The sequence below is a fragment of the Leucopleurus acutus genome, assembly GCF_964270905.1.
Source record: "Leucopleurus acutus genome assembly, chromosome: 18".
In the NCBI taxonomy this organism is placed as follows: Eukaryota; Metazoa; Chordata; class Mammalia; order Artiodactyla; family Delphinidae; genus Leucopleurus; species Leucopleurus acutus.
Window position 1 is genome coordinate 23,655,496 of NC_139160.1, and position 18,566 is coordinate 23,674,061.

An 18,566-nucleotide genomic window follows, 5' to 3' on the forward strand; every position below is an offset into this window, starting at 1 on the left:
AATGGTCTCCCACACAGATAAACCTTCTTGATGGTTTGAGGAAGTAATATATTCACATGGTTCAAAAATTAAAAAAAAACCACTACTTATGATATTAAAGTTTCCTTCCTCTGCCTATCTACTCGCTAGGCTTTTATCTCAGTGATAGTTATAGTTAGCATTTTAGTATGTGGTTTACCATAAAAATGTCTAAAATATGATGTACACCAGCATATGAGTTAAAATGGATGTATGTGTATCTTTTCTATTTACGTGGAAGAGTCCCCCACGAAATTGCTCTGAACCTAACTTTTATTATTTAATGTGTCCTAGAGATCTCACCATAGGCGCCCCCCTCAGTCTGTCTAAATCTTTGTAACTGCTGCAGAGTATTCTGGTGTGTGGATGGTCTACCTTACTGTGCCAGGTCCTTGTTAATGTGCATTAAGACTTTCTCCTGAACTTTCACTGTTTCAATAATACAAGTGTGCCTCTCCTGTTTTTTTTTGCCTCTCCTTTTATACATATCTTTGAACACTTCTGCAAAGGATGTGTACATTTTACATATCAATGTTTATTGCTCTCCAAAAACTAAATTAGTTTTTATTAACTTAGACACTCCACCAAAGTGCTAGGATGTACCTGATTCTCTATTATTTTCTAGTTTCTCTCACTGTGATAGAAGAAAAATTTTATCTCATTGTTTTGATTTATATTTCTTTGACTTTGTGTGAAGATGATGACTATCTTTAATTTACAGGCAGTCTGTAGTTTATCTGCCAACTTCCTCCTCCTATCCTTGGCCTTTTTCTGTTTGGCGGTTGTGTTTTCCTTGTTGGTTTATATAAGGTCTTTAACTACCTCCTCAGGCCTTCCCTGAGACTCCATCTAAAATAGGAACTGAGCCACTGAGCCTCACAACAGTGTGTTTAATCCTCTGCATAGGATTATGGGCGGATATTTTTCTCACTTATTCATGGGCTTCGTTTTTTCCAGAATATAAACTCTTAAGGAGCAAGGATCTCATCTATCTTGTTCATTATCATTTCTCCGTCATGTAGATCCAAGCCTGCCTCATAATAAGCACTCAGATATTGTTGAATGACTGAATAAAAGAATAATTGAATTAGCCTATGTATGTCATAAACATTTTTTTAAGTTTTTTTTTCCCCAATTGAAGCTTTGAATTTTCATACAGCCAAATTTATTAATCCTTCTCCTTTACGATTTCTGGACCTTCCTCATTCCAAGTTTATAAATAAACTTACCCATGCCTCCTTTGGAAACTTCTGTGGTTCCATCTTTTAGATTCAAATCCTAGGGCTCTATAAAATTTATTTTGATATAAAAATAAAGGATCTTGTCCTAATTTTCTCACAGTAGTTGGCTAGTCCATCATCATTCATTGAACTCTCTCTCCTGCAAGGGTTTAGCACAACAACTTATGGTAAACTGTGTTTCCATGTAGTAAGTCTTTACCTGGACTCAATCAGATTGTTTTAGTTACTGTAGTTTCATGATATGTTTTAATATTTGGGGAAGCTTGTTCTCCCTCATTTCTCTTTTTTTTTTTTTTGCGGTACGCGGGCCTCTCACTGTTGTGGCCTCTCCCGTTGTGGAGCACAGGCTCCGGACGTGCAGGCTCAGCGGCCATGGCTCATGGGCCCAGCCGCTCCACGGCATGTGGGATCTTCCCAGACCCGGGCATGAACCCGTGTCCCCTGCATCGGCAGGCGGACTCTCAACCACTGCACCACCAGGGAAGCCCACGAAATGTTTTTTAAAAAGGCACAATAAGCCAGTATGTAGAACAAAAGAACAGGCCAGGAGGCTGGAGCAAAAAAACCAAACAAACCAGGATATCAGCACAATTTCAAGCTGGAAAGTAGAGCAGGAAAAGGCAGAACTCATTTTCAAGAAGTGGTAACACTGAAGTTGAAGCAGTCCCGATACAAGTGTGGAATTGGAGGCAGCTGGTATTTCTGAGGGCTAGGGTTGAAAGAAGGATGACTTGGAAATCTAACTCAGGAATGGTAAGACCCCTAGGACCCTTCCCCCACCTCACTGAAAGTTTAAAAAAAAAAGTTGTAAGGATGAGGGATGAGGATGGTGGTGTACCAGGAAGGGAAGTTGGAATTGGGATGGAGGTAGTAATAGAGATATAAATCTTCTCCATGGTAGGAAGCCAAAAAAAAATACTATTTTTTTTAAAATTAAGAAATAGAATATTCATGCTTTGAAGGAGATAAATGACAGATGAAACCACACACAAAAATTGAACATGATTGTGTGGGTGAGGGAGAGGACTGGAGCTTCTTTTATTATAATATAAGCCTAGTATAAGTAATACTGTTGCTTGGTAGACTTTTAAACTATGTTCATATAGCGACAAAAATTAAAATGAAAGACTTTATGCCATTGTAGAGAATGGGTCTCTAGCACAAGGCTTGGCATCTAGGTATTTAATAAGTACTTGTGAAGTGGCTGAATGAATATTATTCAGTTATTTAGAAAAGTCTCCAATTTTACCCTTGTCATTAGTGCTAGGTAGAAATTAGAATTAAATAATGTGCTTTAGGGATTAATGAGTAGCATATTTCGATTATCACAGTATAAGAAACCAGTCTTTTTATTCTGGAGACTATAGAACGTTGGAAGGCCTTTGAATATAGTTAAAAGAATAAAATGTCAATCTGAACTTTGAATTTATTTTATACTTTACATCATGGAAGTTTGGGGGTTAAAAAAATACATGTGTTCGTATGTGTTTATCAAGAGGTGACAATATTTTCTCTCTCAGAAAACCTCTTTGACTTAGGCACTAACTTATGACGTGGGCCTGATAACTTCCCTCTGCCTTTTTCTGTCTTTGACATGAGGTTATAACTTGGTCTGCCTCAAGATGTATGCAGTTGAGTATTGAGATTCTCTGGCACCTAGTTCTTTGGTTTAATACTGTAAACACAGTAACTGAGTGTGGAAGTCGTTGCCTCTTCCAAGAATGTAATCAGAATGTCAGAAACTAGAGATTTAGTTTTAGTAACATGATCTCCTATTTGAAGCAAAGTATCCTCTCCAGGGAGTCCAAAGTTCTGCTAGTATATGAAGTAACCAGTCAATGATAGGTGAGTATTGTTCTCCAGAATGGAAAGTGTTTCTGGAATTGCTCTACAGAATCAAGTCCAATATATATTTGTAAGTAGCCATGAATTTGTTGGGGAAAAAGAAGCTTTTTTTAGAGAAATTACCAAGAAATAGTATTGTGTAACATTCGTTAAGGAACTAATTTGTTTTTTCTTTGTAAGATACAGGTGAGCTTGGCTCACATTGTGTTTTCCTGTGTTACGTTGTACCGAATGGTCTAATATCTTGAACGTGCACATTGGCTTTTTAATCTCACAATTTTACACTCACAGAGTTATTATTTGACTAAGGCACAATTATTTTTGCTACCTGGTTATGTAAGAAAATAATTTCACATGGAAATGGTACTCAAGTAAAAGTTTCAAAAATGAAATATTGTACCAGCTAAGGTCAAATACTTAATTTATTTGGGTGTCTTCTGTACAACCATGTTAATTGAAAACCATATTTTAAAATTTCATTGTTCCTAGAGTGAATTACTGGAATTTAAACGAGAGCAAGAGGAGGAAGAAAGAGCCAAAATCCACCAGGCTGAACACAGGAGGTATAAATGGCGATAAAATGAGCATCCTTGGTTAAAACACTACCTATAAAGTTTTTTCAATGTTTTGGGGAAACACTTAAGTAATATTGAATACAGTTTTGGAATCTATATTACCTTTGAATCTTTATATTATTGGGGTGTGGTATTTGTGAGGATGCCAGCTGCTTTGCGTGCACACACACACATACATGTACAATATCCAATTCTTCTGAACTGGTGGCATAAATTGACACTAGAAAGTGAAATCAGCTCTCAAGCTATATGTTTATTTAGGTCATACTTAATTTTCCCCCCATGGAACAAAGCATATTAATCCTTTGATATGATGCTTTACCATTTGTAGACTACTTTAGAATGACTGAACTAGTATAGATGGTAAGATACTCATACTTGAATATAAAAGCTCAGACAAGAACTACCATTAAAATTGTTTTATGTTGACTAACATATTAGGGAAAAAATCTTAAAATAGAACTAGTAAGTAATTTTTAATAGTGGAAATAGTCTCTATCTTATTTCTAATGTCAGGCGGTAAGAGTACCCAGAAGATCATGTTGATGTTGGGCCAGTGCCCGTAACTACCATAGGCACCATTATTCCAGATTTTCCTAGGGAGCAGCTGGGTTATTTGAGTTGACTGCAGTGTGACTGTCTCAGGAGGAGAATTTAATGTAAAGGCTTTCATGACTTAAAGGAGCAAATTCTTTTGAAACTGACTGGCTTCACTTACGTGTTTAACCCCCCCACTATCACTAAGGTGTATTTTTAAATTGTGGTGGCTTCATTTTGTAAATGAGACTTTAACACGTGTTAATGGAAGCCCCCAGTTCTGCTGCAGCTGCCAACCGTGGGTGTGTACTCGTGTTATTTTGACTGGATTTCTCTGCTTCCATAGCCCAGTCAGAACAGTTTTAAAATATCGAATGTGAATTTATGTGTTCTTCTCTGGTTATAAGGAAACATAAAAACTCTGATACACTGGTTAGACTATTTTGTTGGGTAAAGGGGAACTGTTACTGCTACCTATTTGATAATAAAGTAGGTCATGAATTAGTTTAGTCTTTTACTTTTCTTTCTCTTTAAAAGTCTTCCTATTAAAAAACCTGATATTGTATTTCTATAACACTGGTTAGTAGTAGCCAGTTACTTCTCTGAATTTCTGAGAATTGGATTATAAAGCTTTAAGCATTTTAAAGATAGTGCTATGTCACATTAATAGGTCCCATTGCTAAGAAATTAATCTTCAATGGGCACCCAATAACAATGCGTTATTTGATTAGAGGTGGAAAAGATTACTTTTTTGTTACAGAAACCTTGACCCTTATTCTTTATTTCCTTATTGCTGAATACCTAAATATTGGTGGCACTATTTATTTCCTGCATCTCCTATTCTTTCTATTGATTCTAGTTAAATGTAGATCCAAATTTAATCCAATAGGAAATCTCTCTGGATAATAAACTCAGTAGTCAGTTTTGAAACAACTGATCAAGTCTTTAAAGATATTTTATGCTCTCTATCAGCTTTTGATAAAAGCTTATGTTTGTACTGTCCTTTGGAGTTTATAGTGAGCTTTTCTATGTTATATGAAAATACTCGTTCAGTTGTCTCTTAATGAATAAAATAGCTGTGTCCATTCCTGCTGGGGGCAACAATACAGACTATGTAGTTTGAGCATATGGGACAAAAGTTAGGTTTTCTCCAGGGACATAATTTTATTGGCGACAAAAAGACAATGTGTTTCCTACTGTTTGGAAGTTCACATAGCAGAAAGTGCAGCCCTGAGTTTTATAATAGAAAGCTTGTAGATTCCTAATAAGGTTTACAATGAATCCCATAATGATTGAACCTGATTGCACCTGAACCTGTGTAACTTTTGAGTAAGAGAAGAAAGTTGAAGCTCCAGTGGGAAAAGACAGAACACTGTGGTCAAGGACTTGAAAGGATCTGGGCCACAAGCTGGAAATTGGAATGAACTGAACTGATTTATTGAAACTTGGACCATCCTTGAACAATAGTTTTTATCCTTAGAAGAAAATTCAGAGCACTAGCTTGACAGCAATGAAATGTATGTATTTTCTAACACTAGTAAACAAAAATATAAACTGGTACTTTTTTCCCCTATTTGAATTTGTTACTGAGTCCAGGCTCGTACTTCTCGTCCCATGACAGGCCAATAAATCAGAGACGAGGTGCTGGGGCAAGGAGTAGCGACTTTATTCGGAAACCGGCAAACTGAGCAGATGGTGGACTCGTGTCCCAGAGAACCATCTTGCCTGAGTTAGAATTCAGGCTTCTTTTATACTAAAAAGGGAGGGAGTAAAGTCAAACATTTCCTGGTTCCCATCAGCCTCCAGAGGGGATGTGTTAATTTCTTCCTCCCTGCAGTCATTCACAGGTGGGCCTGGTCAGGATGCTTCCTGTGAGCTAAACAGGTATTTTACCTCATTATCTGAGAGGAAGGGTTCTCAAAAATGGGCCATTCTGTATAATTTAAGCTTATTGGCAACATCCCTTTAGTGATTAACTTGTAGTAGAATACAAAAGATTCTTCCCTATTACAACTTCTTGATAGAAATTGAAAAAGGTAATCTGTTTACCACCCATGACCTCTAGTTGACCCACTCTGCTGTCCTCTTAGTAACATGCTTAAAAGTGAATCACATCACCTTGTGTGCATCACAAGTTATCCATCTTCAAAGTGTTTGAGTGAACTGAGTGCAGTGGACAGTGAACTACATTCACTACCATGGGAAATTTCACAATGCAGCTGCAGTCACAGAAGCAGGCCGAGGTGGGGACCATGCACCTGGACAATTCATTCATTCACCTCTTACATATCAGGGCACACTCTGTGAAGCCTTTGTTCTAGGCACTGGGAATAGGCGTCAACAAGGCAGAGAAGGTCCCTGACTGCATGGAATTTACAATCTGGAGGAAAGAAACAGAAGTCAACAATTTAACGTCGAGATTATTTCAGACAGTGATACACACCAGGAGGACCACGTCACAGAGTGATGTTAAGAGAGAGATTGGAGACGATAGTTCCTCAATGAAGAGGTGACATCCAAAAACAAGAGCTGGTCACATAGAGATGGGGGGGCACAAATCATACAACGGAATGCCCCCTCTTATCAAGCATAGGAACAAAAGCAAAGGCCCTAAGTCAGGAATGAGCTTGGTCTTTCTGAGTCCCAAATGATTTGATTATAGATGGTGAGGAAGAGAATAATACAACATGAGGTAAGAAAGGTAGGCAGGAAATAGAAGATTCTGTAAGCCAATGATTTTATTCTAAGACTAATAGGAGTCATGGGAGGGTTTTAAACAAAATTCCGGAAGGCATGATCCCTTTTATAATTTAGTAGGGTGGTTGTATGGAGAACAGATTGCGGAGGGCAGGAGTGGAGGCAGAAGCAAGATGAGAGACGACAGGGATTTGTACTAGAATGGTGGTCATCAAAAGAAATGGGTGATTTAGGATGTGTCTAGTGGGTGAAGCCAACAAGAATTCTAGTGGATTGGATGTGGGGTGGGATGGGGGATATTGAGGGAAAGCCCATCTTTGTTACTGACAAAAAGACTGGATAAAAACAACCCCAGGCGTATGGACCATCCAGCATACCATTTGTTGTGTAGTTTTAGGGGCATCAAGGTCAGTTCTGTCTTCCTTAATATTCAAGTCTCCAGCTCAAGTAGCTTACTTCGACCTGCATGCTGAGAGGTCTAGAAAAGGTGACTTAAACATTCAGTTCTGCAGTGAACCAGGCTGACCAGAATATGGCACCTGGGTAGATTTTATGGTGAGAGATTAAAAAAAGCCTTCTGATAACTGAGATGTGACCACTGCCAGACGCAGCTTGGAGTTGAGGAGAAAACAGCAACCCCATAAGCCAGAGACTAACCTGGGTCAACATGCAGTTGGCATTTTAGCTGGCACACTGAGCAAGACCGCTAGGCAAACCCCCAGGCTCTGACTTTGCCACTCAGCAGTCATTATCCTCAAAGTTCCCAAATCTCCCACAGTCGCAGACTTACAGCCACCCACCATGAACACATTCGCTAAACTTCATGACTAAAAAGGAGGCTAACTTGACTGGGTCCTGCCTAGCCTCCCTTCCACAAGCATGGATTGAGTGGTTGCTGTGTTCCAGGCACTCTGTTTCTGCTGAGAAGCCTATGGTCTTCATGACACTGTTCCTCAATAACCCGTTCACATCATAGGGTACCTGTTACAATGCTATTTCTCCAGCCACCATGTCCCTGACTCTACTCAGCCATACATGGGCAACTCGGAGCATGGTGTGGCCTTTTTCTTTTTCAACTTCAAAAAGTGTAAGATGTAACACACAGAAAGTCCATGAAATGAATATTTAGGATGATTAATTATAAAATGGACATCCAGGTAACCAGCTCCAGGAATAGAATGCAACCATCATCCTATAGGTAACCTTATCCTGACCCTTATGATAATCACTTCCTGCCTTTCTTTATCGTTTTACCTCCTATATGTTAAACTTAATTTCTGAAATTGGTTGCTGCAAGTATGACCGAACATCAGGGAAAAATGTACCCCTCCCTTCTTTTGAAAGCTTGGGCTCCCTTCTGATATTTCCCTTTTCCCACACTCTCTTCCTATTTTCCTTCTACTTTTCACTAATGGGATTTACCTTAGCAAGACTGGCAATGGGGTACAGGATATATGGGAGGGACATCTGTCTTGTAAAAACAACACCACAGAGCTATGTTTGGTTTCTCTTTATGTTTTAGTTCTTGCTGAAGCTTCCATCTTTCCTCAGCTTCTGGGGTTCACTCCTGGCATGGCCCTGAGGGGTGTGGTTGCTTGGGTGACCAAGGCTCTTGTGGAACTGGTAGCGGTGGGTAAGTGAAACTCTGAAGTTAAGAATTTATGCCCCTTTTGGTCTGAGCCAAGACTGGCACCGGCTCCACCAAAGGACTGTTCACAGCGTGTCATATGGTTAATGTGAAAAGAAGTGTCTGTAGATTTCTTCTGAGCTGAATGGGGGCAGCAGTCCCCACAGTCAGTTCAGACAGCACATTAGGTTCTCAGAAATCTCTCAGCCCTGCAGCAAGCTTTCCACTTACACACATTTTTCATTGTTTTAAAGGGTAAATAATGCTTTTCTGGACCGACTCCAAGGTGAAAGTCAACCAGGTGGCCTCCAGCACTTTGGAGGCTATTGGAATATGAATAGTGGTAACAGCTGGGTGAGTTTTATTTTTATTTTTTCTAAAAAAAATCTTTCAAAGTTGAAGAATAAAAACAATGAGAGTTTTAAAAATATGTTGTGGCCTTCTCCCCAGATACTATTTTTTTTTGGCGTGCTATTCAGCTGTGTGATGGGCAGTCAGCCAGGGTGATTACTGTAAATTCCACAATAGCTTCTGAGAGATGGAGAAGGTCCTGATTTCAGCTCCAGTCAATGCCAATCACAATAAAAAATGACACCTGCCCTTTGTTTGCTGTGTGATTGCCTGGACTGCAGGGCTTTCTAGAAAAATCACCCTTTGCCCAGACCTAAAACAAAAACAAATGAACATTTTTTTTCAGGAAGATTTTCAGTGAAATATGGTTATAAAAATAGTAAGCATTCTCTTGTAATATATTCTTTCAGTGAAACTAGCACGTCAAAGAAACCAGCATTTAATTTTTCACTACAAAATGATTTTTAAAAACCCCTACAGCAAAATGCACTTTTGAAAATGAAATGTTCTTACAGATTTCCGTGAAGAAAACCTTGCAACTGTGTTGTAATATGTGTGTAATGTGTTTTGTGTGCACAATATATTATTGAAACAGCACCAAAGCTTTGGAACGTATGGGATTGTGGGGTTTGCAATGTGTACAGAATTAAAACTAACTACAGTGGGTTTTACAATTTAATTGAAGCCCAAGTGTATATGTACCTACTCAAAAAAACCAGAATGGATAGAAACCTTTAAACTGGTAAAATACAACAAAGTAATCAAATGCTTGCTGACCTGGAAACTCTAGAGGAGATCACCCCTTAACAAATACTTGATGGACAAAAGATCATTTTTGAGAAGACAATCTGTTAGAAATCTTATATGCATGTTTCCTTGGAATGCATCTAGTGGTTAAAATTTATGGATAGATTTCAAAAATGTATCTATATATTGAAGATAATTAAGTGTAGACAAATTTGTAGAGAATGCACAGTGGATGTGTCTATTTATAAGGTATGCTCATGTGTATCACTATGGCATTCAGAATAGGGACAATGTACAAGAGAGAAAAAAGAATCAAAACACAGTATCTTTGCATCTTGTGTGAAATTGACATATTACTGACTTATAAGAATACACGAGTAAGAGTCATGTGGAAAATAGGGCATTGTGAATTTAAGACTATCCAAGTTTATAGAATTTATCAGTTGTGAAATGTGATTGAAACTCAGATTTTGGACAGGACTTGGAAACTTGCTGTACATTTTCTCCTCTACTTAATAATTCCTCCACCACCACCACCAATTTAGAAGGTACATATACATAGAAAAATACCTGGGATTGAAGGGAAGATGATGGGAGAGAGTAAATGAAGACTGCATGGGCTGCTGTTAGGAGAATGAGGATGTGGGAGTCTGGCTCACCACTGACTATTGGTAGGTCTTAGGTAAGTGAGCTGTGAATCTCCACTTAGGTTCCTCACAGATAAAAAGAGAGGAACGTTGCTTTCTCACGATGCGATGTGAGTGAGGATGACTGAAGATTCCTTAGTAAGATAGGCATATCCAAGTCCAAAGTGTATACTGGCTTCTCCCTTGCGTGAAAGAAGCAGTGACACAAAGGTAAGAACTTGCTCAGTCTCCCATCTCCACCTCACTTACCTACACACATCTCTTCCTCTATGTCTGCTTTTCCTTATGGACCAGATTCTATCTCCTCCACCTACTGGGGGACTTTGTTCTAACAATGTTCTTCTCTCTCGCCTGAACTGTCAGCTGTCATCTTGACTAGAAAATTCCCATCAGCAGAAAACTTAAATAAATATACATTATATATTGAAGCCCCTTTCCCTCTTGCTACTGTCCTGTTTCTTTGTTCCCCTTTAGAGAAAAACTTTGGGGTATCTATCCTGTCTCCAATTTCTTTCCTCCCTTTTCTCTTAAACCCAGTCTAATCGGAATTTAGACCATATCTGTCTAACCACAGTGTTCTTCTCATGGTTCCTGACATTGTCTACATTACAAAATCAAATGGTTATTTCTCAGTTTTCATCTTTTGACCGATCAGCATCATTTGTCATGGTGAATCACTGCCTCCTCTTTGAACCTCTTTTTTACTTGGCTTCTGGGACACTGTACTCTCCTGGGTTTCCACCTATTTCAGTGGCCACTCCTTTCTGTTCTCCTTTGCTGAATCCCCTGTATCTTTCTGTCCTCTTAACACTGGAGTGCCTCAGGGATCCACCTTGGACCATCTTCTTTACATTCATTTAATACCTTCATGGCCTCATTCATTCTCATGAAATTAAATACCAATATGCTCTGTACTCCCAAATTTCAATTTCCAGCCTAGACCTCTTCCTCTAGACTTGCAGATCCATTTGTCTACCCAACATCCCCTACTTGCATGTCTAATAGACATTTCAACCTTAATATGTCTAAAACTTCACCTTTGATCCTCTTTACCCCAATGCTCTATCTGCACTTTTTCCTGTTTGCGTAACAGTACAACCCATCTCTCACATCCTCACAGCTGACCCATCATCAAATCTTCTTGACTCTTCCTTCAAAATAGATCCCAACCTCTATCACTGCTCATCTCAATTCTTGAAATAGTCTCCTCGATGGTTTCCTTGCTTCCACACTTACCCACCTAGAGTCTGTTCTCAATATGAGACTGAAAAATAAGTCAGACCCTGTCACTCCTCTGCTCAAAGCCCTCCAATGGCTCTGATAACTCTCCAGATGTTTGGAGTAAAAGCCAAAGTCCTTAGAGTAAAAGCCAAAGGATTTCTATTTACTAACCCTTACAGGGGCTCCATGATCTAGACCCCACTCTACTCCTCTGGCACTCTCCTCCTACTGCCCTTCTTCCTCATTCCTCCCAGCCATGCCAGCTTTCTGGCTGTTCTTTGAAAACTTAAGAACTGGCTGCTCCCTCTGTACTCTTCTCCAAAGTGTCCAAATGATTTGTTCTCTTTCAAGTATTTTCTTGAGTTCCAAGAATTCCTTGGCCATTCATTTAATGCTGCCACCTGTACCCTTACCCCAGGCTCTTGTCATTCTCTTTGCAGTCTCCATTTCTTTATTCAGTAGCACTCTGCAACTTCTAACCTAATTTTCTAACATCATTTTCTTAGATGTTTTGTTGACTAATTACTCTTATTCTCTCCCTGTGGTAATTTATGTTCCATCTTCCATCAGAGCAGGGCCCTTTGACTGTTTTGTTCACTGATATATCCCAAGCATAACACAGTGACTGGAACTTACCACAAGCACAGGGAAACATGTGGTTGTGGCTGAGGTCACCAAAATGACAGAGATTTAGAACCAAATGATGTGTAATAATAAAATGATTAGATACTGAATTTAAAATAACTATGTATAAAACATTTGATGGAATAAATATTGGATTTGAAACGATGAGCAAAAACAAGAGATACAGACAACCAGGAAGATTTCAAAGAGAGCAAAACAGAACTTCTAGGAATAAAAAAATACAATCTTTGAAATTAAAGCACCCAATGAATTTATAACAAAAAGAATACAAATTAAGAATTAAACCAAAATATCATTTTTCATCTATTATTTGGCAAAGCACAAGAGACTGACAACATACTCTGTTGGCAAGATGGGGGAAACAGTCTCTTTCACACTTTGTCAGTGGGAATTCAAAATGATTTAAACCATATCTAGATTAGTTACTGTCTTCCCATAAAATAAAAACCAGGCCTTCACATATTACAGAAAAGTTTTACTAAATGTTCAAGAAACAGATTATTCCAAATGTCTAGAATGTTTTCCAGATAAATGAAAAGGAGGGAGTATTCTTCCAAAGGATTAAGCAGGTGAATGTAACTATGAATCAAAATCAAAGACTATATAGAAAATAAGTTATAGCCAGTCTCACTCATAAACATAGATTAAAAAAATCACAACAGGGCTTCCCTGGTGGTGCAGTGGTTGAGAGTCCGCCTGCCGATGCAGGGGATATGGGTTCGTGCCCCGGTCCGGGAAGATCCCACATGCCACGGAGTGGCTGGGCCTGTGAGCCATGGCCGCTGAGCCTTGAGCGTCCAGAGCCTGTGCTCCGCAACGGGAGAGGCCACAACAGTGAGAGGCCCGCATACCACAAAAAAAAAAAAAAAAAAAAAAAAAAATCACAACAAAATTGTGACAGATTCAATAATGAATTTCTTAAAAAAAGCATAGTATATCCTTATCAAATTATATTCATCCAAGAAATACAAGCTTGGCTATCACAAATAAACAAAAAAACCCCAAAAAATCTCCAAGATAATTTACCTCATAAATTATAGGAGAAACACCATATGATCATCTCAATAGATACAGAGGAAGCACTTGATAAGTTTCAATACTCATTTGCAGTAAAAACTTCTAGCAAACTAGGAATAGAAAAGAAATTTCTTTAGCTAATACAGGGATCAAAGTTCTATAATAAAAACACATCAAAAGCTTTTCTTTTGAATCAGATATAAGCATTGAAAAGGAAAATATTTATAAATCACAGATGATACAATTATCTACTGAGAAAATCCAAAAGAATTTATATTAAAATTATTAGAATAAACAAGGGCCTAGCCATGTTGGTAGATAGAGGATCAATATATAAGAACTAAGTTTGTCTCTACGCGTAGAGAATCAACAAAGAAACCTAATAAAAAGGTAAAACCAAAGATGTATATTACCTTTAAAATACATATACAATTTTATAGAAAGACATTAAGGAATAAATAAATGGTGTTTTACCTTGTTAATGGATATGAATGAGCTCTCAAATAATCCGTTGATTTAGTTAAATTCTAATCAGAGCAAAGAACCAAGAATAGCCAATTCACTCCTAAAAATATAGAAGTACATATGGGACTTAATAAAATATTTAATATGGTATAGAATTGGCACATGCAGACCCAACTATTTCTAGAATTTTGTTGTATGACAAAAGGTAGAGCCCATCATAAGGGGAAAATGGACTCTCTTCAACAAATGCTGTTGGGACAATTGAGTACCCACATGAAATCATTAAAAAAATCAATTCCAGGTAGAGTAAAGCTTATAAATAGAAAGGAAGACTTTTTAAATTCTAGAAGAAAATAGATTATTTATAAAATTGAGCTAGGGAGGATTTCATAAGACCCAAGGTATAAACTAAAAAGAAATGATAAATATACATTAAAATAAAACATCTGTTCATCAAAGGACACCATACAAAAATAAGAAAAGTTATAAACTAAACTTTTAGTGTGGATATGTTTTATAAATAACAAGTGGACAAGAGGTTAGTATACAGAATATATTTAGAATGTGGCATTTGTTTAGAAGTTGGTAGATGACAATTAAGCTCCTACAAGGAATCAGAGAGGAGAGCTCACAGATGGGGCTTGGAGGATATGCTGGAATCAGTAAAAAGCCAAAGACAGAGAAAGAAAGGAGGAAGGCAGAAAATATGATAAAACTATGATGAAAGCCAAAGAAAGAAAAACTTGTTTCTTGAAACATCATATGGACACTTAAGTAGTAGGCCTTTGATCAGCATATTTTGGGTAGAAAAATTAGACCGATCTTTATTTTTAAAGCTTTTTCTAATTTAAATCACATTCTTCTCAGGTTACTTAATACATATTTGTTATTTGATTATTTATAATTTTTATTTTTTAAAAATTTTATTGGAGTATAGTTGATTTACAACGTTGTGTTAGTTTCAGGTGTACGGCAAAATGATTCAGTTATACTCATACATGTATTCATTCTTATTCAGATTCTTTTCTCATATAGATTATCACAGAATATTGAGTAGAGTTCCCTGTGTTATACAGTAGGTCCTTGTTGGTTATCTATCTTATATATATAGTAGTGTGTGTTAATCCCATGCTCCTGATTTATCCCTTTCCCTCCCTCTGGTAACCATAAATTTGTTTTAGATATCTGTAAGTCAGCTTCTGTCTTGTAAGTAAGTTCATTTGTATCATTTTTAAAAAATTAGATTCCATATATGAGTGATATCATATGATATTTGTCTTTGTCTGATTTACTTCACTTAGCATGATAATCTCTAGGTCCATCCATGTTGCTGCAAATGGCATTATTTCATTCTTTTTTATGGCTGAGTAATATTCCATTGTATATATGTACCACATCTTATTTATCCATTTCTCTGTCGATGGACATTTATGTTGCTTCCATGTCTTGGCTATTGTAAATAGTGCTGCAGTGAACACTGGGGTGCATGTATCTTTTCAAATTATAGTTTTCTCCGGATATATGCCCAGGAGTGGGATTGCTGGATCATATGTAATTATATTTTTAGTTTTTTAAAGATGCTCTATACTGTTCTCCATAGTACCATATTCTTTGATAATTTAAAATTGCTTTTATATTAAAAATTTTTTTTTGGTCTTCTAGAGTCCTTTATTACTTTTCATGATGCATCTAGGGTAGGATGTTTAAAGAATCACTTCAAACGATCCCTTCTCTGATACCAGTAGGTGAGACCCTTTGAGATGCTGTGGCAACACTGAATCCAGTGTCTTCAAAGGCAGTTAAGCATTTGCCATGACCCATGAGGCAACCTAAAATTTTAGTTTCCCAGAATGTTAGAGCACCAATAGTCTGAATCCCAGGTGTACCTTGGCCTAGCAGTCTGGGAGGCCTGATGGAGATAACATGACTGTTTGCACATAGTGGGGGGGAGGGGACTCATTTAAGTCTATCTCCTTTCCTCAACGTCCCCTTAGAAGTCACCTTCCTGCTGTATAATACAGTGCACCTCTACTCCATACAGTTCCATTTAAATTGCTCTGCTCCATACTATATTTGCCCTGTCCTTGCTGTAACTATGGAGGCGGGTGACAATATTTGTGAACACTATTAGTTGTGACCCGTGTTAGCCTATCTCTCAGAACACAGCTGATGAGCTGTCGTTCAATAAGCCATTACATTGTTGACAGAGACCATTTTGTGACTCAAAATGGAACTTGAAAATTAAATCACTTCACTGGGACTTGAAATCATTAAAAAAATAGGTAGAGTGTTTTTTTGGAGGAACTTCATTTTGGATTTACAAAGGCTTTGAATTTTGTTGCTGGTACTAATTTTTGTTTTCTTTTTCTTCCAGGATATATGAGAAATATTTGCTTACAACTGGCCTTTGTCAACTGACCTTGAAAAACCACACGAGATGTTTTTCCTTCTTGCAGTTTTGTTTAGCCTAACTGTTTTTACCTTGCCTTCAACTGCCCACCCACTCAGCTGAGCATCTGGGGATGACTGGTTTCTCCCTGTCATTATTTATGCCTGTTTGTAGGAGCTGATTACTGAACTCATATTTAATCTCTACTGCCAGTGAAATGCTGCATTATTTTTCTAATTGGTTTCACCTCGTATTGGAAGTATAATTATAGACGTGTTAGTAAGATAGAAAAGGAGGGCATCATTTGATGCTTTCAGGTTAGTGAGAGCTGTGGGTGCTGCATGCCTGTCTCTCTAAACAGCTAATTCTTATCTAATTCTCAGATCAGGTTTGGGGAAGCTTTGGCACCTTTAGATTTGAATCCCTGCTTTCTTAATTCAGGGCACAAATGTGAGCAAAAGAAAAAAATAAATCTTTTATATGCTTTTAAACAAATTTATAAATAAAATTTGAACTGCTTCTGTATAAATGGCTTTTGGTTTTTAATGAAAAGCTCTTGAGGGGTCTCATTTTTATATTCTCCTCTACAGTCCATAGAGATCAAATGTAGTACTATAATCACGATTGGATTTGGCTTTGGTCTTGACTGACTTACTAATACTGTTCTTCTGGTTTTTCAGAGTGGGATAGGTCATTTCCTGAAAGGCCATGAAAAAAATCGGCTAGACACAGATACCACGTGTGGTTTGTGGGTATTTTGGAAACTTGTCTTTGCTCATGCAACCTATTTCCTATTACTAATTCAGTAGGTTTACCTGTTCTACTTTTATGACCTTGAACCAGTTTATAGACACAAGTGTGAGAATATTGGTTTTCCACACTGTATGGTCTGGCCACCCCCATCCCCCCACGTTATGTAGGTGAAGCACTGTAGCATTGCATTTAATCTTAGAAGGAAGGTTGGAAGAGTAGATAATTTTTGCAGCTGGACACGAGCAGACAACACTTTGCAGCATTTACGAGATCTTCTGTGTTACCAACTGCTCTGTTGTAAGTAACTTTCTAAACGTATATTTAGGGCAACACTGGGATTTCAGGTCCTTGGGCCGAGATTGAGGGAGCTCACAGAAGTGGGGTGAGGGTGTGGTACAGAAAGAGCTGCACTGGGTGGTGGTGATGGTGGTGGTGGCTGACAGCAGATGGTGCTCAGCTCGTTTCTTTGGAGTAAATAATGCAGACACTCTTGGTTTCCCTCTCTTCTGCCAGCTGAACCTAAGTTAGTGCTGTTGACAGTAATATAAAATGTTTGGTCCATCTAAATCTTTGTCACTGCCTAATATAGGGAAATGAAATCCCTCAGCCTGGGTTGGAAACACCGCCAAACTGATTGTAGGTGTGTGGATGTCACAGGCATTTTACTGCTGTGGCATGCAGCCATTTCAGTCCTACACCTGCCAGCCTGGCTACCTCACAGTCCATGGTCATGTTCTGGTTTTTGTGTCTACGCTTGGCCTTCCTCACTTGCCGCTATTTTCCAGTGTGTAACCTGGAGTCAATACAGGGGAAAGAGATGCTTTCTTACTTTGGGGAATCTTAGGAAAGTTGGTGTCAATTTCCTTTCTACTGCCTGCCATATCCTGCATTCCCAAAGATTTTGTTCAGGTGTCTGGTCTCATAAAAAAAATCATTGTGCGGGTATGGAAAATTGTGACTTTATGGCCCAAATTATCTCGACTACATATGGGATGGTAAATATCTTCCTTGAACAATTCTCTGTGTAGGTAGAAGTAACCAGAAATGAAGCAAGAGTTGCTGTGTAAGGGAGCCTACCATTTTGCTTTTCATATTTAATCTGCTCTTGATTGGAATACAGTTTGACTTTTGGGTAACCCTGGATAGGAATCCCAAAGTTCCAATCACCTTTTCTATGCTTTTAAAGTACATTTTCTGAAAAAGAGAATAAAAATGAGACAAACTGTTACAAAAGTAGTAAGTTTTTGTTACAGACACTTGAGACATACAGATGAGTAATAAAAAGGAAAAAAATTGGTGATTGTTTTTTTTCAGGTTTTATTTGTTGATCTTCACACCTTAGTATTTTGGTATGCATCCTTCCAGATATTTTTATCTGTATGTGTATCAAAATCCCTGCAATAAAATCCTTACAGATACTTGTCTAATGATTGGATGAGGACAAATACCTTGAATTAGAACTTTTTTTTTTTTTTTTTTGGTACGCGGGCCTCTCACTGTTGTGGCCTCTCCCATTGCGGAGCACAGGCTCTGGACGCGCAGGCTCAGCGGCCGTGGCTCACGGGCCCAGCCACTCCGCGGCATGTGGGATCCTCCTGGACTGGGGCACAAACCCGTGTCCCCTGCATCGGCAGGTGGACTCTCAACCACTGCGCCACCAGGGAAGCCCAGAACTGGTGGTTTTAAGGAAATCCACATTTATAGGGGTTTTAATATATGTAGTTAAATTACTTTCCCAAAAGTTGACATCAGTATTTACTGCCACCAGAAGTATGCTCTATACCCTCCCTC

The 18,566-nt window shown here is 38.2% G+C and overlaps 1 protein-coding gene across 2 annotated transcripts in view; it reads left to right on the forward strand.

Annotated features, from left to right (window-relative positions):
- The window catches only part of EPSTI1 (epithelial stromal interaction 1), a 96,933-nt gene extending 80,398 nt beyond the window's left edge, over positions 1–16,535 (forward strand). For both annotated transcript variants that reach the window (XM_082859622.1, XM_082859623.1), the window contains 3 exons: positions 3,594–3,667; positions 8,795–8,894; positions 16,008–16,535. In XM_082859622.1, the coding sequence (XP_082715748.1) occupies positions 3,594–3,667; positions 8,795–8,894; positions 16,008–16,016 (183 nt within the window). In that variant the 3' untranslated portion in view covers positions 16,017–16,535. The remainder of the gene's footprint in view (positions 1–3,593; positions 3,668–8,794; positions 8,895–16,007) is intronic.
- The last annotated feature ends 2,031 nt before the right edge of the window (positions 16,536–18,566 follow it).